Source organism: Aspergillus caelatus (assembly GCF_009193585.1).
Source record: "Aspergillus caelatus strain CBS 763.97 unplaced genomic scaffold BDV27scaffold_15, whole genome shotgun sequence".
NCBI lineage: Eukaryota > Fungi > Ascomycota > Eurotiomycetes > Eurotiales > Aspergillaceae > Aspergillus > Aspergillus caelatus.
Genome location: NW_022475278.1, coordinates 215969 through 229565, shown reverse-complemented (window position 1 = coordinate 229565; position 13597 = coordinate 215969). Strand labels below are relative to the sequence as shown.

Genomic DNA, 13597 nt, shown 5'->3' with positions numbered 1-13597 from the left:
CCCCACGTGATCCCCTATGATATCAGATTCGAGATGGATCGCCAAGTTGAAGTCAAGGTTCTATCAGCGAATTCTATAGAAATTATAAACTAAACACTATCTATAGGGTATTTTGAGAGGGGGATGGTAACCAGAAAGGGGATGTTTAGGGATCCATCAACGGATCACAATACAGGATACAGTCAGCGGTCATGAAAGAGGGGAATGGGCGGAAGGTCGCTATTTGAATGACTCGCGGGTGTTGACTCGATCAATGTCATAGGGGTTAGCATCGTACACAGTTTGAGAATTTACCCCCTCAGACCGGCGTGATGCCTGTGATGCTATAGACTTTCTTCGGTCGTACTTGGAGGCAGACGGGAGATCATCCAGTTGCGAGCTCGCTGGAGTGGGCTCGGACAGATTATCATCCACCTCTTTCAATCCCTCCATGGCATTATTCTCGGACTTCTTCTCCGCGTCTGTCTCTTCAGGAACATTGGTGCTTTGTTCCATCAACTTCTTCATAAAAGCGTCAGACTGCGCTGCATATTTGCATCGCGTCCTAATCGCTGGGCCGTATTTGTAAAAGAGAAAAGGAAACGGGATGCACGCGACTGCTAGAAATGCAGGGATACTGGAGGCCCAGTGCACACCTAGGTCATTGTACATGTATGTAGTGAAGAGCGGGAAAACAGCACCGAAGATGGAACGAAGCACAGAATTGGCAGCCAATACGGACGCAGCAAAGATTGTATAGGCATCAATCAGGTAATTCATCAAGCTGAGGAAGACCAGCACCATGCCAAATCCGAACGGCGCGCCGGCTGCGATACTGGCCATGAAATGAATCGAGGGATAGTTCGTCCAGGCAAACCAGAAAAGACCAATTGGTATGACAATCGAGGCAATCAGGCAAGGAGGCAGGCGAGCCTCGGGAGGTGCAAACCCATTGTGTCGTGCCTGGGTATTGATATAGCGTTTATTATCCCAGAGTGTGTAGGCTACCGCAAGGAGCATTCCAACCATGATTCCCAGAAAAGCCAGGCCAGAAACACCCTGGTTCCATCCTCGCTGGCCTTGGTAGACAATGGGAAAGGCTGCAAACATCATATATAGGGTACCATAGATGATAGCCATATAGATTGACAGCAAGAGCACGATCGGTTCACGGAACAGTAGGATCCATGGTCGAGATAGGGCGATCTGGAAGGCCTCTTTGGGTGTTTTCTTTCCTTGGTCTACCTCAACCTTACTTTGGTAAACTTTCCCGGTAAGTTTAGAGAGTTTGGCTGCCCGCCGCTGCAGAAGGACAGGAGCGTAAGTCTCCGGGACACAGATTGCCCCAAGAATCCAGAGAGCACCTGAGAAGATGGCTAAGAATCCCATCACCCACTTCCAACCTTCCTTCATGCCTAAGAACCCCCCAATGATTGGGCCAAGCACTGGACCTAAGAACGGGGCAGCTGCAAACACGCTCATTGCTATACCACGCTGGCTGGCTGGGAACATATCTGCGATCACGCCGCCAGCGTTGGTCAGCGGCGACGATCCAAAAGAACCTGCGAAGAAGCGGAAGATGATAAGTGACCAGATATTTTTTGACCCTGTACAAGCAGCGTTGAACACAGTCAACCCACAGTAACTGCCAATAAAAAGATACTGTCGTCCATATAACTCGCTCATGGGCGCCCAGAGCAACGGACCGATGGCGAATCCTACCACGAATAAGGATACTCCCAGCGTGGCTACTTCTGTACCGCAGTTGAATTGTTCCATAATTTGGTCCACACCGCCGGTGTATGCAGAAGATACTAGCGATACCGCTAAGGTCGCCCAGGCCACCGTTACTGTGTAGAACCATTTTCGGCTATCTTGGAAATTCATAGGATTTCGTGGATCATTGGGAAGCCAGGTGACGAGATAAGGGTCATCTTCAGTGCCGGAGCCCGCATAAGGGTAGTCAATGACTTCCTGAGTAAGTATCCCTTGGTCGATGATAAGGCGCCAATGTGGAATGCGAGTAGGCTGGACGGGCTCGCCTGTGTCTGCCATGCTTGTTGAATGTAGGTCAATGGCCTAAGCACTAATGTGTAGGGGTGTGGTACTAGTTCTTCTGCCGTCTGTTTCTCTTTCTTATCTTATTTTCTTTTGAGAACAAAGAAAGGTGGGTAAACTAAATCGAGACAATAGAATTAAATGAAGAAGAAAAAAAGTTTCTTGTAGATCAACCGATCCAGCACCACATAATTTTTAGGACAGTTGAGATCCGGGCAACAGGAAATCAAGCAAGAGGAGACCTGGTTCAGAAAAGGGTCGAATGCTGAAAAAATCGAGAGCAAAGCTATGATCAAGCCCAACATGCATAAGGTCAGGTATTAAGTATACTGATAACCGGGGGGGGAACTAAACAATGACAACGAGTCAACGACACCATCGGGCTTAACGGCAATAGTGACGGTACCATCGCGATAAGTCAGCATGGAATCGGCACAATCATTCGCAGCAACCAGCTTCGAGATGTCGGTGTTAAGAACGTTATGCAGCAGGATTCAGTATAGCATAAAGTTTGCTGATAAATCGGGTATTGAATCTGATGATCAATAATTTATCAATCCAATCAGAACCGACGCTCGCTAAGAAAGCACCGCACCATGGTAAGACGAAGGATCTAAAGGCGGGGATTGCCGACAAACTAATTCCGGAGGTCAACTCTTGAGAAATGCATTAAGTCTTCAGCATAAAGAAGGTGGATCATCCTGTATTGCGATGAATCTTCTCTCCAGGCGGGAGGCATCTCCACTGTGTTGAAAGCTGAAACTAATCAATTCGTAGACTAACCAGGGAACTAACAAGAGAGGTGGGAAATTGGGAAATGAGGGGAAGTTACTTCTTGATTACGAGAGACAAAAAGAAACTCTTATGCGCACGTGGTATGGAACATCATGAGATCAGGCCTGGAATTACTCAAAAAGGAGATCCCTAACTTACGATGACACCTAAGGTGTACTAACAAACAAACTACTAATTAATATGTACTTAGTGCTGATGTGATGCAACTATGTTTTAATGTTTTCACCCGCGTCTTATACAGTTCCTTATCCGATGCATAAAGTACGAATGATGATCCATGCTGGATTCTGGAACTTATCGAACCCATACTATACAACAACGAAAGCCAATGCTTTACCGTGACTTTTTTTGATCCTGTTGAACAAGCTTTCAACAAGCACTGATCTCCATTGGGATGAAAGGTACTAATCCTCCAGATCCTCGGTCCGCGTGAGGCTCATGGATTGCCACCGCTTGATTGGCCTCGACACGATAGCTACTTTTACTAGTAGTACGTAGCAATCCACTAAACTAATGCAGTCTAAATCAGAATGGTTCTTATATCCATCTATAAGTAGAAGTTTTGATCCGAACGGGATACAGGAAACAAACTTGTCCGCTCAATACGAGGATACGCCCAGAAATATATATGCCAAAGAGGGTAGAACACGTCCTTTGGTCGCATTGCTGAAATGGCGGTGGAACCGAAACATCATGCCGTTGGCCAAGGTTCTTAAAGCAAACTACGCGATCCGGGTTTTATTCCTTTCTGTGAAATTCTATACATGGAGCAGAGCTTGCGGGATGACTGGAAAATCATCGTGGCGAGGTGATTAGACAGAAGGCAAATCCACACCGATATCCCTTGCAAGGCCTGTTAGGATAAGCTCGCGGTTTCTGACGTTATTCTAACTGAACTACTACATACTCTCAACTCATTCATTTAAGTCTATACTAGGTACAGTAATACTATATATAGATTTCTTTCGTTGGGTTGTTGCATTCCCGAGAGGTTAGATTTCTCTTTTTTCTGGGAGACTCCTTTGCCTAGAACTGCAACGGATCATCCTATGGCCGACTCTCCTATTTCCTACCTCAACATCGTTCGCGACAATGGCGATCAATTGGACACGCACATTCACCATGGGGAGCTAAAACCCATATTCTTATGGCATCTGACTCTTTTCATAATCCTTCCTGTATCGGCACTTGTCATTCCTTGTCGGCAAAATACTCGCTATGTCCGCCCCCTCGTTCTCGTCCTCATCATCAGCCTGGCCCTCGAGGTTATCCGATATCGACGGGCCCTTCTTGGTGCAAATGGATACATGACAGGATTGGTGGCCGCATGGTGGTTCATATGGTCTGCGACATTGCTAGTTTTCCACAATGTCGAGAGGGAATTCTTGCGCGTTGAGCGAAAGGCTAGAACGACTGTGGATGCGACGTCGAAGCGCTCTATTCAGAACGGATATGCCTGCCCGAACGGTGGATTAAAGGACGCAAAACCAAAGGAACAGCAGTATATTGAATCCCTCATATGGCAGCCGTATCCCCTGTCCCTCTCGAAGAGGTTGAATTGGTCATTGGGTCTTCTATTCAACATGCGGGGCCCCGAATGGAATTGGCGCATATCGAGCATGGGCCCTTTGCCTCCCTCTGTGGAATCCCAACTTAAGTCTGGACCACTATCACGATATCCCCGAGGCGCAAGTAAGGTAACTGCATCATATTCAGGAGCTGAGACCAGAATCCGTACTGTAGCCTTCGACTGTCTCAAGTACTATCTCCTCCTGGATGTGATAAAGGTCCTCATGATGCACGACTTATACTTCTGGGGGGTCACATCGCCACCGCCTCCCCCTCCATTCCCATTAAACCAATTCCTTCCACCTGGAGCGGAATATATATACCGCGTCCTGATAACGGCATTGGGTGTATACGCCGCCGTAAGCTTTGTGGCCTTCTTTAACCCACTGATTTTCCTTGGACTGTCCCGGTTATTCCCCAACGTCTCCCGCAGCATAACCGCAGCGCCACTCGATGCGCCATGGCTTTATTCAGACACGTTTGGTCCGTTCCTCGTTCCCGTGCTGGACCACGGTCTTGCTGGCGCTTGGGGTGTATGGTGGCACCAGCTTTTCCGATTCGGATTCACATCCACGGCCCACTGGATTCTATCGCTTCTTCCCAACAGATTAGCCACAAACTCGCGTTTCAGGCGCCTCGTCATGATATTTGTCGCGTTCGCGCTTAGCGGTTTCATCCACGCCTGCGGGAGTTATACCCAGTGGTCCGACACTAAGCCTCTTTCCGGGACATTTCTGTTTTTCATTCTTCAATTTGTTGGCGTTACGATACAAGAATCTGTCTCTCATGTCGTAGTTCCAGCCCTGTTAGATAATTACACAGGTAAGTTAGGGAAGACTCGATTGCCTCGTTGGCTCCGACGGTCTGCGAATGCAGGCTTTGCTTTTGGGTGGCTGTGGTTGACCGCGGGTTTGATCATGGATGATTTCGCCAAGGGTGGCTTGTGGTTGACGGAACCTTTGCCAGTGAGTCCCCTGCGCGGATTGGGATTTGGTTATGGGGTGGAAGGGGAGGGGTGGTGGTGTTGGAAAACTCCGTGGTTTCGGTACTGGGACGGAGGGAGTTATTGGGAGAGGGGAATAAGAGTTATGTGAGTGCTTCCTATCTAGGCCGTTGTCCACGTCTATCTTTTGGTGTATCTAGGTGTATGCTTCTCTTGAATGGGATGCTTCGTTGGCTGGAAAATTATATAGAGGTTTTAGAGGATAGAGTATAGAGAGAACCTAGTTCATAGGAGATATATACGAATACAGTCATGATATTTTGTGGTTCAACGTTCGTAGCATACACATTAGCCCTCCATGGTCTCATCCTCATCCTCATCTTCGTCTTCCGTGTCCGGATCAATGTTCAATGCTGGCAGGTCATCATCGCTGTCGTCCTCTCCAGCATCTGTCAAGGTGGTCTGTGCGACGGCTGAGCCGGATAGGGGACCACCGACGGTCGTTGTAGATGGTGCATTCACGCTAGCAACCCGAGGGGGTGGAGCTGATGTAACGGTGGCTGAGGACGAAGGAACAGAGACAGCAGCGGTACCAGTAAATGTCGTGGGGGATGCTTTGTCCAACGATGGCTGACTGGCAACAGCGGAGACATCGCCTCCGACACGGGGTCGTTTACTCTGTAAGTTAGAATCTACTTTCCCTGTCGAACCGAGAGTGGGAGGCTGCGGCTTGCTGTCCTCCGCGAGACTGCGTTTGGTTAAGGCAGGGGCAGGCTTATGGGACACATCCGTGTCCATCATATCGTGGTGTAAGATAGGGGTGGATAACGGCTGGAGGAATCCAGTACTTTCAGGGGCTGCCCCAGAAACAGGCACAGGCACGTCTTCTTCTTCCTCCTCCCCCTCCATATCAGTATATCCACCAACACCGGAAGCATTCATCAAAACGGGCATCCTAGGTCTAATAAGGCCCTCCACCTCCATCTCCGCGGGGAAGCTGCGGGCCAAGAATGGCATGATACTGGCGCTTACTCCACGACCCTTTACAGCAGGTACAGGATTAAGAACGCTGGCAAGCATATTGTGCTTATCAGATGTTAAGATAATCGTCCGATCAATTTCAGCTCGGAGCGAAGGAGACAAGTATTCAGTCGGAGCGTGTGTAAGCACTCCAGCCAGTAGTTCCGATGCGGATCTTGTAAGGTTAGAGAAAGAGGACATATTAGACTGGCGGCCTTGCTTCAACATGGGGTTGAGGAAGGAGTCAGCGTTTGCTGTAGCATGATTGGACTTGGCTTTGCCTTTCGCGTCAGACGATGCTCTCGCCGAGGCGCTCTGATCGTGCGCGGGAGGCAAAAGATCATGGCATGAAGTTCGGATCAGATCAGCAAGAGAAGCGAGGCTTTGCTTTGTCAACGAAGGACCCATGCGGGTGAGCAGGGTCTGAACGAGGTCATATGCGGAAACGCGAATTTCTCGACTGAATTTTTCCGCACGGTAGACCCAGAGAGTCTGCTCTAAAATCGTCTGTGTCACCGGGATGGCACCGGTCTCTAGAACCTTTACAAGGTTTTGAAGGAGCTCCATGCAGCCGACGTGAATACGAGGAAGTTCAGCGAACAGGTGCTCCCTTTCCGTACGGCTAATCTGCGGGTTGGCCTGGACATCCCGTCCATCGGAGGGAATAACCACGGCAGTCAGTCGCGATGTAAGATCCAAAATGGGGCCTACCGGAATGGCGACCATAGAAGCAGTCGCGGTGGTAAGGCAGGTAGAGAGCATTTGAAGGAGTACGACAAGTCTGTTCACACCCGAGTCAAGTCCCTGCCAACCGGCGAGCCCCAGAGTATCTAGGCCGCCATCACTAACTTCCCTGCTATAATCCTGCGGTCTTGAGGCTTGTCGAAGAGCTGGGTCCACGGATTCCCACTGTTCCACTACCGCCCGGAATACGTAATCCGCAGCCCCATGAATAGAAGCTATTGTCATCTGGCAAGCATTCTTCCATTCCTCCCCAGATGTATTCTTCGGAGCGCAATGGTGCAAAGAGATAAACAGTCGTTCGGCAGAGTCTAATGCAGTCTGAGGAAATGTAGGCGACGTCGAACCTATTATTGCTTGAAGGATACTGTGGATCTGCGCCGAGAATGGACGGAAAATGGTTGGATGCCGTGCGATCATTTCTCCGAGTGCATTGAGGACGGTTTCCAGGAATGGACTGTGAGGCTTCAGCTTCCTGATCGGTTCCGACGAAGGTTTGACCGAGATAAGATTCAAAGCCGAGGTAATGAAGCTTGGTAAAGATGGGGTTGTTATCTCGCGCACGAGGGTGGGATACTGATAGGTAAGGTGGAAGATGCGTGTCAAAGTGATGATAGACATTTTCTTGGTGGAATTAGGGTCGGGTTTCTGTTTGGCGATAGTATCAGCATCTTATTTGGAAGTGAATTAATCGAATTCCAATTGCGATCCATAAATCAAGAACGTACCGCAAGGATCGCAATGAGACCACGAACAAGTGGTTCGCATCCCCGTAGGATTTCCCATTGACCGGCCTCCACGACGGCTTTTACAAGCACGACCGCAGTCCATCGACCTTCCGGAGATTTATCCTGTAGCAAGCTCGCCAGGCGAGTCATAAGCTTGTGGACTTGAACGGCATTATCCGACTCAGATTTGGACTTTTGATTTTGCGGCGCAGAAAGTAGCTCCCCGCAATTGCTCAACGACGTCGCGAGACATGATGCAATGGGAGGCAATTGTTTGACGGGTATGTTGGTCAGACGATGATTGACAGCATGTAAGGACATCGACATGGAAGCCATCTTGGCAAAGCGTCCGTGTCCTTGTCAAATAAATGCTGTAACTTTCGGTGATCTTTGGAGAACGTTTTTTTTTTTTTTTTTTTTTTGGGAGAAGCGGAAAAGCTTTGACCACATGAAGCCTCGGAGGTACCGTACGGACCGTACCATACGCTACAGACTGTGTTATCGGTAAGGTAAAAGTGGTACTAAGCGTTACCAACCGACCAATAATTACACTTGCGTAACCCCCCAAGCGGGTCTCAATGGTGGTTCCTAGTTGTTCCTCTCCCCTGGACAATGATGATCACCAGAGTTAAGTCCTCGGGAGTTGCACCTTGAGGAGAAGTACACTTTTGTTCTTCCTAGGTAGCAGATCTTGTGCCGGAGCCTCGGGGTGGGCATTAATTATGGGTACTGGTTCAACTGCCCTCCCCCAGATTCTGCTATTCTCCTAACTTTTAACATTCCACCCTTAATCATGGCTGTAAGTACTTGTCCTTAACCTTCTGCCACATCAGGCTACGTGTTACTCTCCTTCACTTCGTAAAAGAGTTATTCAATTCCTTCAATTCTGTTGACACATGCTTCGGTTAGGCTCGAGATTCTGATAAGGGGCGTCGCTATATTGCTGCCTTGGACAACGCCCGTTGTCAGAATAAGTGGGATGAGATTCCCGAACTCATTCGCAAAGTGACCAAGCATGCACCTCAAAAGACTTGTAATATTCTCTCTTACTCTATCAGGTGTCATTGGCAATCTACAAAGAAGCTAACCGAGGTGCGATAGGCCTGCTAGAGGTAGCCTCCGCTGAATACCAGGTGGCCTTACATTCCCCGCAACGGCCATCTTCTGCTCAATCTTCCTCCGCGTCCTCGTCCTCGGCTTTGCCAGAACTTATTCCTCACCTTTTGTCTACTGTCGAAAAGGCAGATGGCCCCCCACAAGATATCTTTCAAGCTCAAGTTTGTCTAGGATGGGTACACTGGACACTCAATGAACCAGGGTTGGCAGTGGCTCGTCTCCCGGACGACTTCGATGAGACAGTTCACAAGCTCACAAGTACTGGAGAGGAGCTTTCGCCATGGACTAAAGTATGTATTGCCAAGGCATGCTATCTCAAAGGTATTTATCTCAATTTCTGAGCGTCTTTCCATCCTCTAACGGGAATAGGTGCCGGGCAACACAAAGTATCCGGGTCCGCCGACGCACTGGACACACTTCAGGCCCTTACTTCGTGGTTGAGTAGTCACAATGGGCTGTCTTCAGATAGCTCCCAATTTTTACACTGGTCCGAGCAACTCGCATCTGAAAGCGCACTGGTCGCTAGCACGGAGGCCCTCAAGACTATTCCCATGGCTGATGAAGCCCTCATGAAGACCGCGTTGAGACTCCTTCGGGTGTGGTCTGCACACCCACATGTTAAACAAGGAGCCTTGCCTCATATCGACGGCTTCGACGTATGTACACCAAAGTATTTAACATGGAAGTCATACTATGACCTCTTGTCAGCCACCCTGCAACACGATTTAGCATACGTACCACCGGCAAGCGGGTCAGAACGCCAGCAGCTTGCTGCTGAAATACGCCGCGTGGAGTCGATGTATGAGAGTAGCCTTCTCCGTGAATCTAAATTTCCCACAGCATATGCGGAAAGCACACAAATCGAAGACTGGGTGGAGCAAGTAATCACGAACTGGGAAATACTCTGCGGGCCTCAATGGACTGATGAAGACCTTGGAGAAGGAGGCCAAAACGCAGTTGGTAGGAACGTCCTTGATGTAAGTGCTTTGTGAAGCCCATTAGTTGGTTACGCTAACGTCCTCTATACTAGATCCTGTATCGTGCAGCTACGAAAACATACCATTCTCACTTGATACTCCGGCGCTTATTTCACGTTCATTCGGCATTGGCCGACTTTGATCTCGCTCTAAAGGCTCTTGACTCGTATATCGAGATTGTCGTAAGCGCGAAAGAAAGGGCAGAGAAGTCGGCACAGTATGGGGAATTGGAAAACGATGGCACTTTATTGCGGACTCTCTCCGAAGGGGTCACTATGCTGTGTTGTTTCGGCTCAGAAAAAGAAGCCGAGAAAGCTAGGGAGTTGACGACTCTCATGAAGGAGTTCATTAACAAACATGTCCAAGAAGTTGAGGGCGACGACGAGGAGCAAGTAAAGCTTCTAATCTCGTCAGATACAGGCTCGACTGGTTCCCAGGCAGTGTCTCCTACTGACATTGCGGCGGCTTATAGAGGTGTTGGTATAGGTCTTGCGGCCTGGGCTAACTGGACACCCGTGAATGAAGAACGTAACGATATACGATCCGAAGCCATTGATAATCTGGAAAAGAGTACTGCGCCGGAGCTAGAAGACGAGACCAACTATTCATCTCTATATACGCTTGCTCTACTTCTCGCAGAAGATCGAGATCTGGATAGTGCGATTGACTGTGTCAAGACAGCGTTGACAGCGAAGACACAGCCAGGCACCGTTCAAGGGTATTTTACACGGGAACGAGACCTTGTTCCGCTATGGCATCTGCTTGCCCTTTTACTAAGTGCAAAGCATGATTTTGATATTGCTGAGCGCTCTTGCGAGGCTGCATTTGAGCAGTTCCCTGCCGCAGTCACTTCTCTAGCCCACCACGAGAGAAGGCCACAAAAGCAACAGCAGGCTACCCAAGACCAGGCCAACGGCGCTGGATTACAGCGTACCTTAATTGAGGAACTTCGAGGCCGTGAGAAAGAACGTATAATCGAGACGCGCATGACTCAGTTAGCATTTGTTGAACTTCTGGAGGGCCCAGAAGCTGCTGTTAACCATAGCGAACAATTACTCGGGCTATTTGCAACTCTATTCGGCAATTTAGCCCTTGAAGCTGACGATAAGAAAGATTCCCAGACAGACAACCTCAGACCCCCATCGAGCTCCGCGCATACCGTGAAAAGTCTCCGCGGCAGTATATTTGGGAGGCATAAAGGACCCCGCGCACCAGACCGTCGGGTGCAATCTGGATCTGACCATAAGACAGATGGAAACAGTCCTTCGGTAGTACCGAATGAGTCGGACCAGGCGCCAACCATTCAGGTCACGCACGAGGATAAACACCTTGGCCACGAAAATCCTCAAGACTCGCGGAAATTGCGGAAACGCAGCAGTACCCTTAAGAAGGGCGACAATGCACCCGGCCCAAACCATAGCCACATAAATGGTGATGGGCCCGTCGTGAATGGTGTGGGAAGTGTAGAGCAACCGAATGGAGGAGAAACCCCTTCCCCAGATATGGTTGCAGCGGCAGTGTCTGGAAACAAGGAACAAAGTGGAAAGCAGCCCTTGCGACCTGTTGCTCATAACATGAGCCATACGCGACAGCCGCCACCCATGGGTCATGCGAAGCAGCCGCCTGAACAGGATGTTCGTCTGCCAACATCATATGGTTTTGATTCTCCGACTAAAGCGGTGACTAAGTTCCCGCTTGCCCAGGCCCAAAAGCATGCCCTCTGTATCCTCGTCAAAATTTGGCTTCTCATTGCTGGGCTGTATCGGCGCGCAGCGTTGTTTGACGATGCATTTGAAGCGTGTGAGGAAGCCGCCAAGCATGTTTCGCGAGTCGAAGCCCTTTGCGCAACTCAAGACTCTTCTGCTAGGTCATTCAGAGAGCGTGGTTGGGGTGCGCCGAAGAGTGCCGACGAACTTTGGGCCGACCTCCTTGCTGAACGGGCGTTCTTGTCGAATGCTCAGTCACGCCGTCACAAAGCAATGGATCAGTTCGAACAAGCATTGATGCGCGACCCTGACCATCCCAAAGCCACCATTGGCCTGGCAAACATTCTCCTCGATATTTGGGATCAACAGATGCCGCTGCTGCCACCAGAGCCTGAGATTGAACTTGATATGTCGATGCTGACGCTAGTGTCTCCCGAGAAGCAAAGCTCAACAGCGAAAAAGGCTGACGAAAAGGCTACAAACAGACAATCATTCGCTGAAACACCGGACTCCGAACATAGCCAAGTCCCACATGCTATTCAAGACGTGGAGCCTAAACTTCTCAATCGCATCGCCGCTCGTGACCGAGCTTACGGTCTGCTCTCGGCCCTGACCAAACGCGGTAGTTCTTGGGACAATTCTGAAGCTTGGTATACACTCTCCAGAGCGTACGAAGCCGAGGGGAATACTGAGAAATTGAAAGAGGTGTTGTGGTGGTGTGTTGAGCTCGAAGACCGACGACCAATCCGGCACTGGTCTAACCTCGGTTCGGGTGTATATGTTCTCTAAATAGCGAGGAATTGCTTTCTTGTATTTAACCTTGTTGAAAGAGCAGCTCTTTCATCTTGTACTTAATAAGATACCTCCCGTTATAGAATTATGAATAGATACTATTTTATACATACGGGGAAAATTACAAGGCGTTTCAGATGGAACAACTTTGATGGAATCAAACGACCAATAGGACAACTTTATTTACACATCACCCAACAATGGTCTTACAGTTGGGGTCAATCAGAACCAAGTTAAAGCTCAAGGAAGGTTGCTCCTCATCTAGTTACGGGGAGCCGCGACAGGGTCCCAAGCGGAGTATTTCGGCTTGACGCTGAGAGAGGCATTAGTGAGCGTTGCTTCAAACAGGTTGTCTTTCTTTCTTTCTTTCTTTCTCTAGCTCCACCCCTCCCCAAAGGACACAAAAGGTAACAACTTACGTATTGTAGGTCTTGAAAGCAGCACGGGAGAGCGTGAGCATAGGCCGATGCTCGGACAACTCCCAAGTGCGCACACCAGTCTGCAAGATCTTGTCCGCGGTAGGAGGCTGGTCGACCATGTAAGAGATCCAGGCGTGCCTGTTTAAGAAATTTAAAAACATGCCCTACAGCTGACGGAAAATGGTATAATCGAATGGGATCCTCACCAGCCGGGCTCAATCTGTGAAGGGTCGTATTCCTTCTCCTTGTAGTCGACCCATCGTGTCCGGACTGCATCCCCAGTTAATCCTGGCCCAGAAATACCTTCTATCAGTACTCACGAGGAAGCTCCTCCTCAAGGTTCTCGAAAAACTTGTTGCCGTAGCGGTCGACGCCAATCAAGGTACCGGCTTTGGTATCACCTGAAGTCGCAATTGCGTCAGTAACCGGCCAAGACCGGTCAATTGAGGGCAAACTATACCGATGTACTATCCACGCGAAAGCCCGCTCTGTAAGCATTCATCCAAACATAATTGGCCGTCTCCCTTCACCCATGTCAATGTCCCGGGAGTTGCGTACCTGCATCTGGTGACCATAGTCCTGTGGAGGGATGAAAATTAGCTCTCGAATCCCCGCGTAAGCAACCCCGAATCAGCGACGAACCTTGATACCAATCCTCCTCAGGTTCCGCAGCGTCCGAAGAATAGTCGACATCTTGGGCAAAGTGCAGCAGTAAGCTCGTCGTCCGTCTGCAATGCTAATCGAAGTGAAGCGG

General features: G+C 49.4%; 5 protein-coding genes across 5 annotated transcripts; 2 read left to right on the top strand and 3 right to left on the bottom strand.

The window, feature by feature from the left end:
- Nucleotides 1-25: 25 nt before the first annotated feature.
- Nucleotides 26-2374, bottom strand: BDV27DRAFT_21275 (MFS transporter). Its single transcript, XM_032076030.1, has one exon. The coding sequence runs from the start codon at nucleotides 2032-2034 to the stop codon at nucleotides 220-222; it is 1815 nt and encodes a 604-aa protein (XP_031932221.1). The 5' UTR covers nucleotides 2035-2374; the 3' UTR covers nucleotides 26-219.
- A 1425-nt stretch (nucleotides 2375-3799) lies between these two features.
- BDV27DRAFT_121423 (wax synthase family protein) lies at nucleotides 3800-5659 on the top strand. Its single transcript, XM_032065364.1, has one exon. It carries the CDS (start codon nucleotides 3882-3884, stop codon nucleotides 5493-5495), a length of 1614 nt encoding a protein of 537 aa, XP_031932220.1. The 5' UTR covers nucleotides 3800-3881; the 3' UTR covers nucleotides 5496-5659.
- On the bottom strand, nucleotides 5594-8215 carry BDV27DRAFT_21260 (RIX1/PELP1 family protein). The gene is made up of 2 exons (XM_032076029.1): nucleotides 7834-8215; nucleotides 5594-7753 (listed from the first exon to the last, which is right to left on the bottom strand). The coding sequence occupies exons 1-2, from the start codon at nucleotides 8167-8169 to the stop codon at nucleotides 5693-5695; spliced, it is 2397 nt and encodes a 798-aa protein (XP_031932219.1). The 5' UTR covers nucleotides 8170-8215; the 3' UTR covers nucleotides 5594-5692.
- A 1285-nt stretch (nucleotides 8216-9500) lies between these two features.
- BDV27DRAFT_141497 (putative filamentation protein (Rhf1)) lies at nucleotides 9501-12421 on the top strand (the record flags this gene model as incomplete). The annotated part of the gene is made up of 2 exons (XM_032069823.1): nucleotides 9501-9926; nucleotides 9980-12421. The coding sequence occupies 2 exons, from the start codon at nucleotides 9501-9503 to the stop codon at nucleotides 12419-12421; spliced, it is 2868 nt and encodes a 955-aa protein (XP_031932218.1).
- A 130-nt stretch (nucleotides 12422-12551) lies between these two features.
- On the bottom strand, nucleotides 12552-13594 carry BDV27DRAFT_21235 (complex I NDUFA12 subunit family protein). Its single transcript, XM_032076028.1, has 7 exons — nucleotides 13486-13594; nucleotides 13402-13422; nucleotides 13304-13310; nucleotides 13164-13244; nucleotides 13050-13113; nucleotides 12844-12981; nucleotides 12552-12737 (listed from the first exon to the last, which is right to left on the bottom strand). The coding sequence occupies exons 1-7, from the start codon at nucleotides 13534-13536 to the stop codon at nucleotides 12686-12688; spliced, it is 414 nt and encodes a 137-aa protein (XP_031932217.1). The 5' UTR covers nucleotides 13537-13594; the 3' UTR covers nucleotides 12552-12685.
- Nucleotides 13595-13597: the final 3 nt, after the last annotated feature.

Bases quoted from the DNA above. Each gene is read 5' to 3' on its own strand.
- BDV27DRAFT_21275 (XM_032076030.1), bottom strand. From the start codon at position 2,034: ATGGCAGACACAGGCGAGCCCGTCCAGCCTACTCGCATTCCACATTGG.
- BDV27DRAFT_121423 (XM_032065364.1), top strand. From the start codon at position 3,882: ATGGCCGACTCTCCTATTTCCTACCTCAACATCGTTCGCGACAATGGC.
- BDV27DRAFT_21260 (XM_032076029.1), bottom strand. From the start codon at position 8,169: ATGGCTTCCATGTCGATGTCCTTACATGCTGTCAATCATCGTCTGACC. The intron at 7,754-7,833 runs GTACGTTCTTGA...ATCGCCAAACAG, and splicing joins GTCTCATTGCGATCCTTGCG to AAACCCGACCCTAATTCCAC.
- BDV27DRAFT_21235 (XM_032076028.1), bottom strand. From the start codon at position 13,536: ATGTCGACTATTCTTCGGACGCTGCGGAACCTGAGGAGGATTGGTATC. The intron at 13,423-13,485 runs GTTCGTCGCTGA...ATCCCTCCACAG, and splicing joins TGAGGAGGATTGGTATCAAG to GACTATGGTCACCAGATGCA. The intron at 13,114-13,163 runs GTGAGTACTGAT...CTGGGGATGCAG, and splicing joins CCTTGAGGAGGAGCTTCCTC to TCCGGACACGATGGGTCGAC.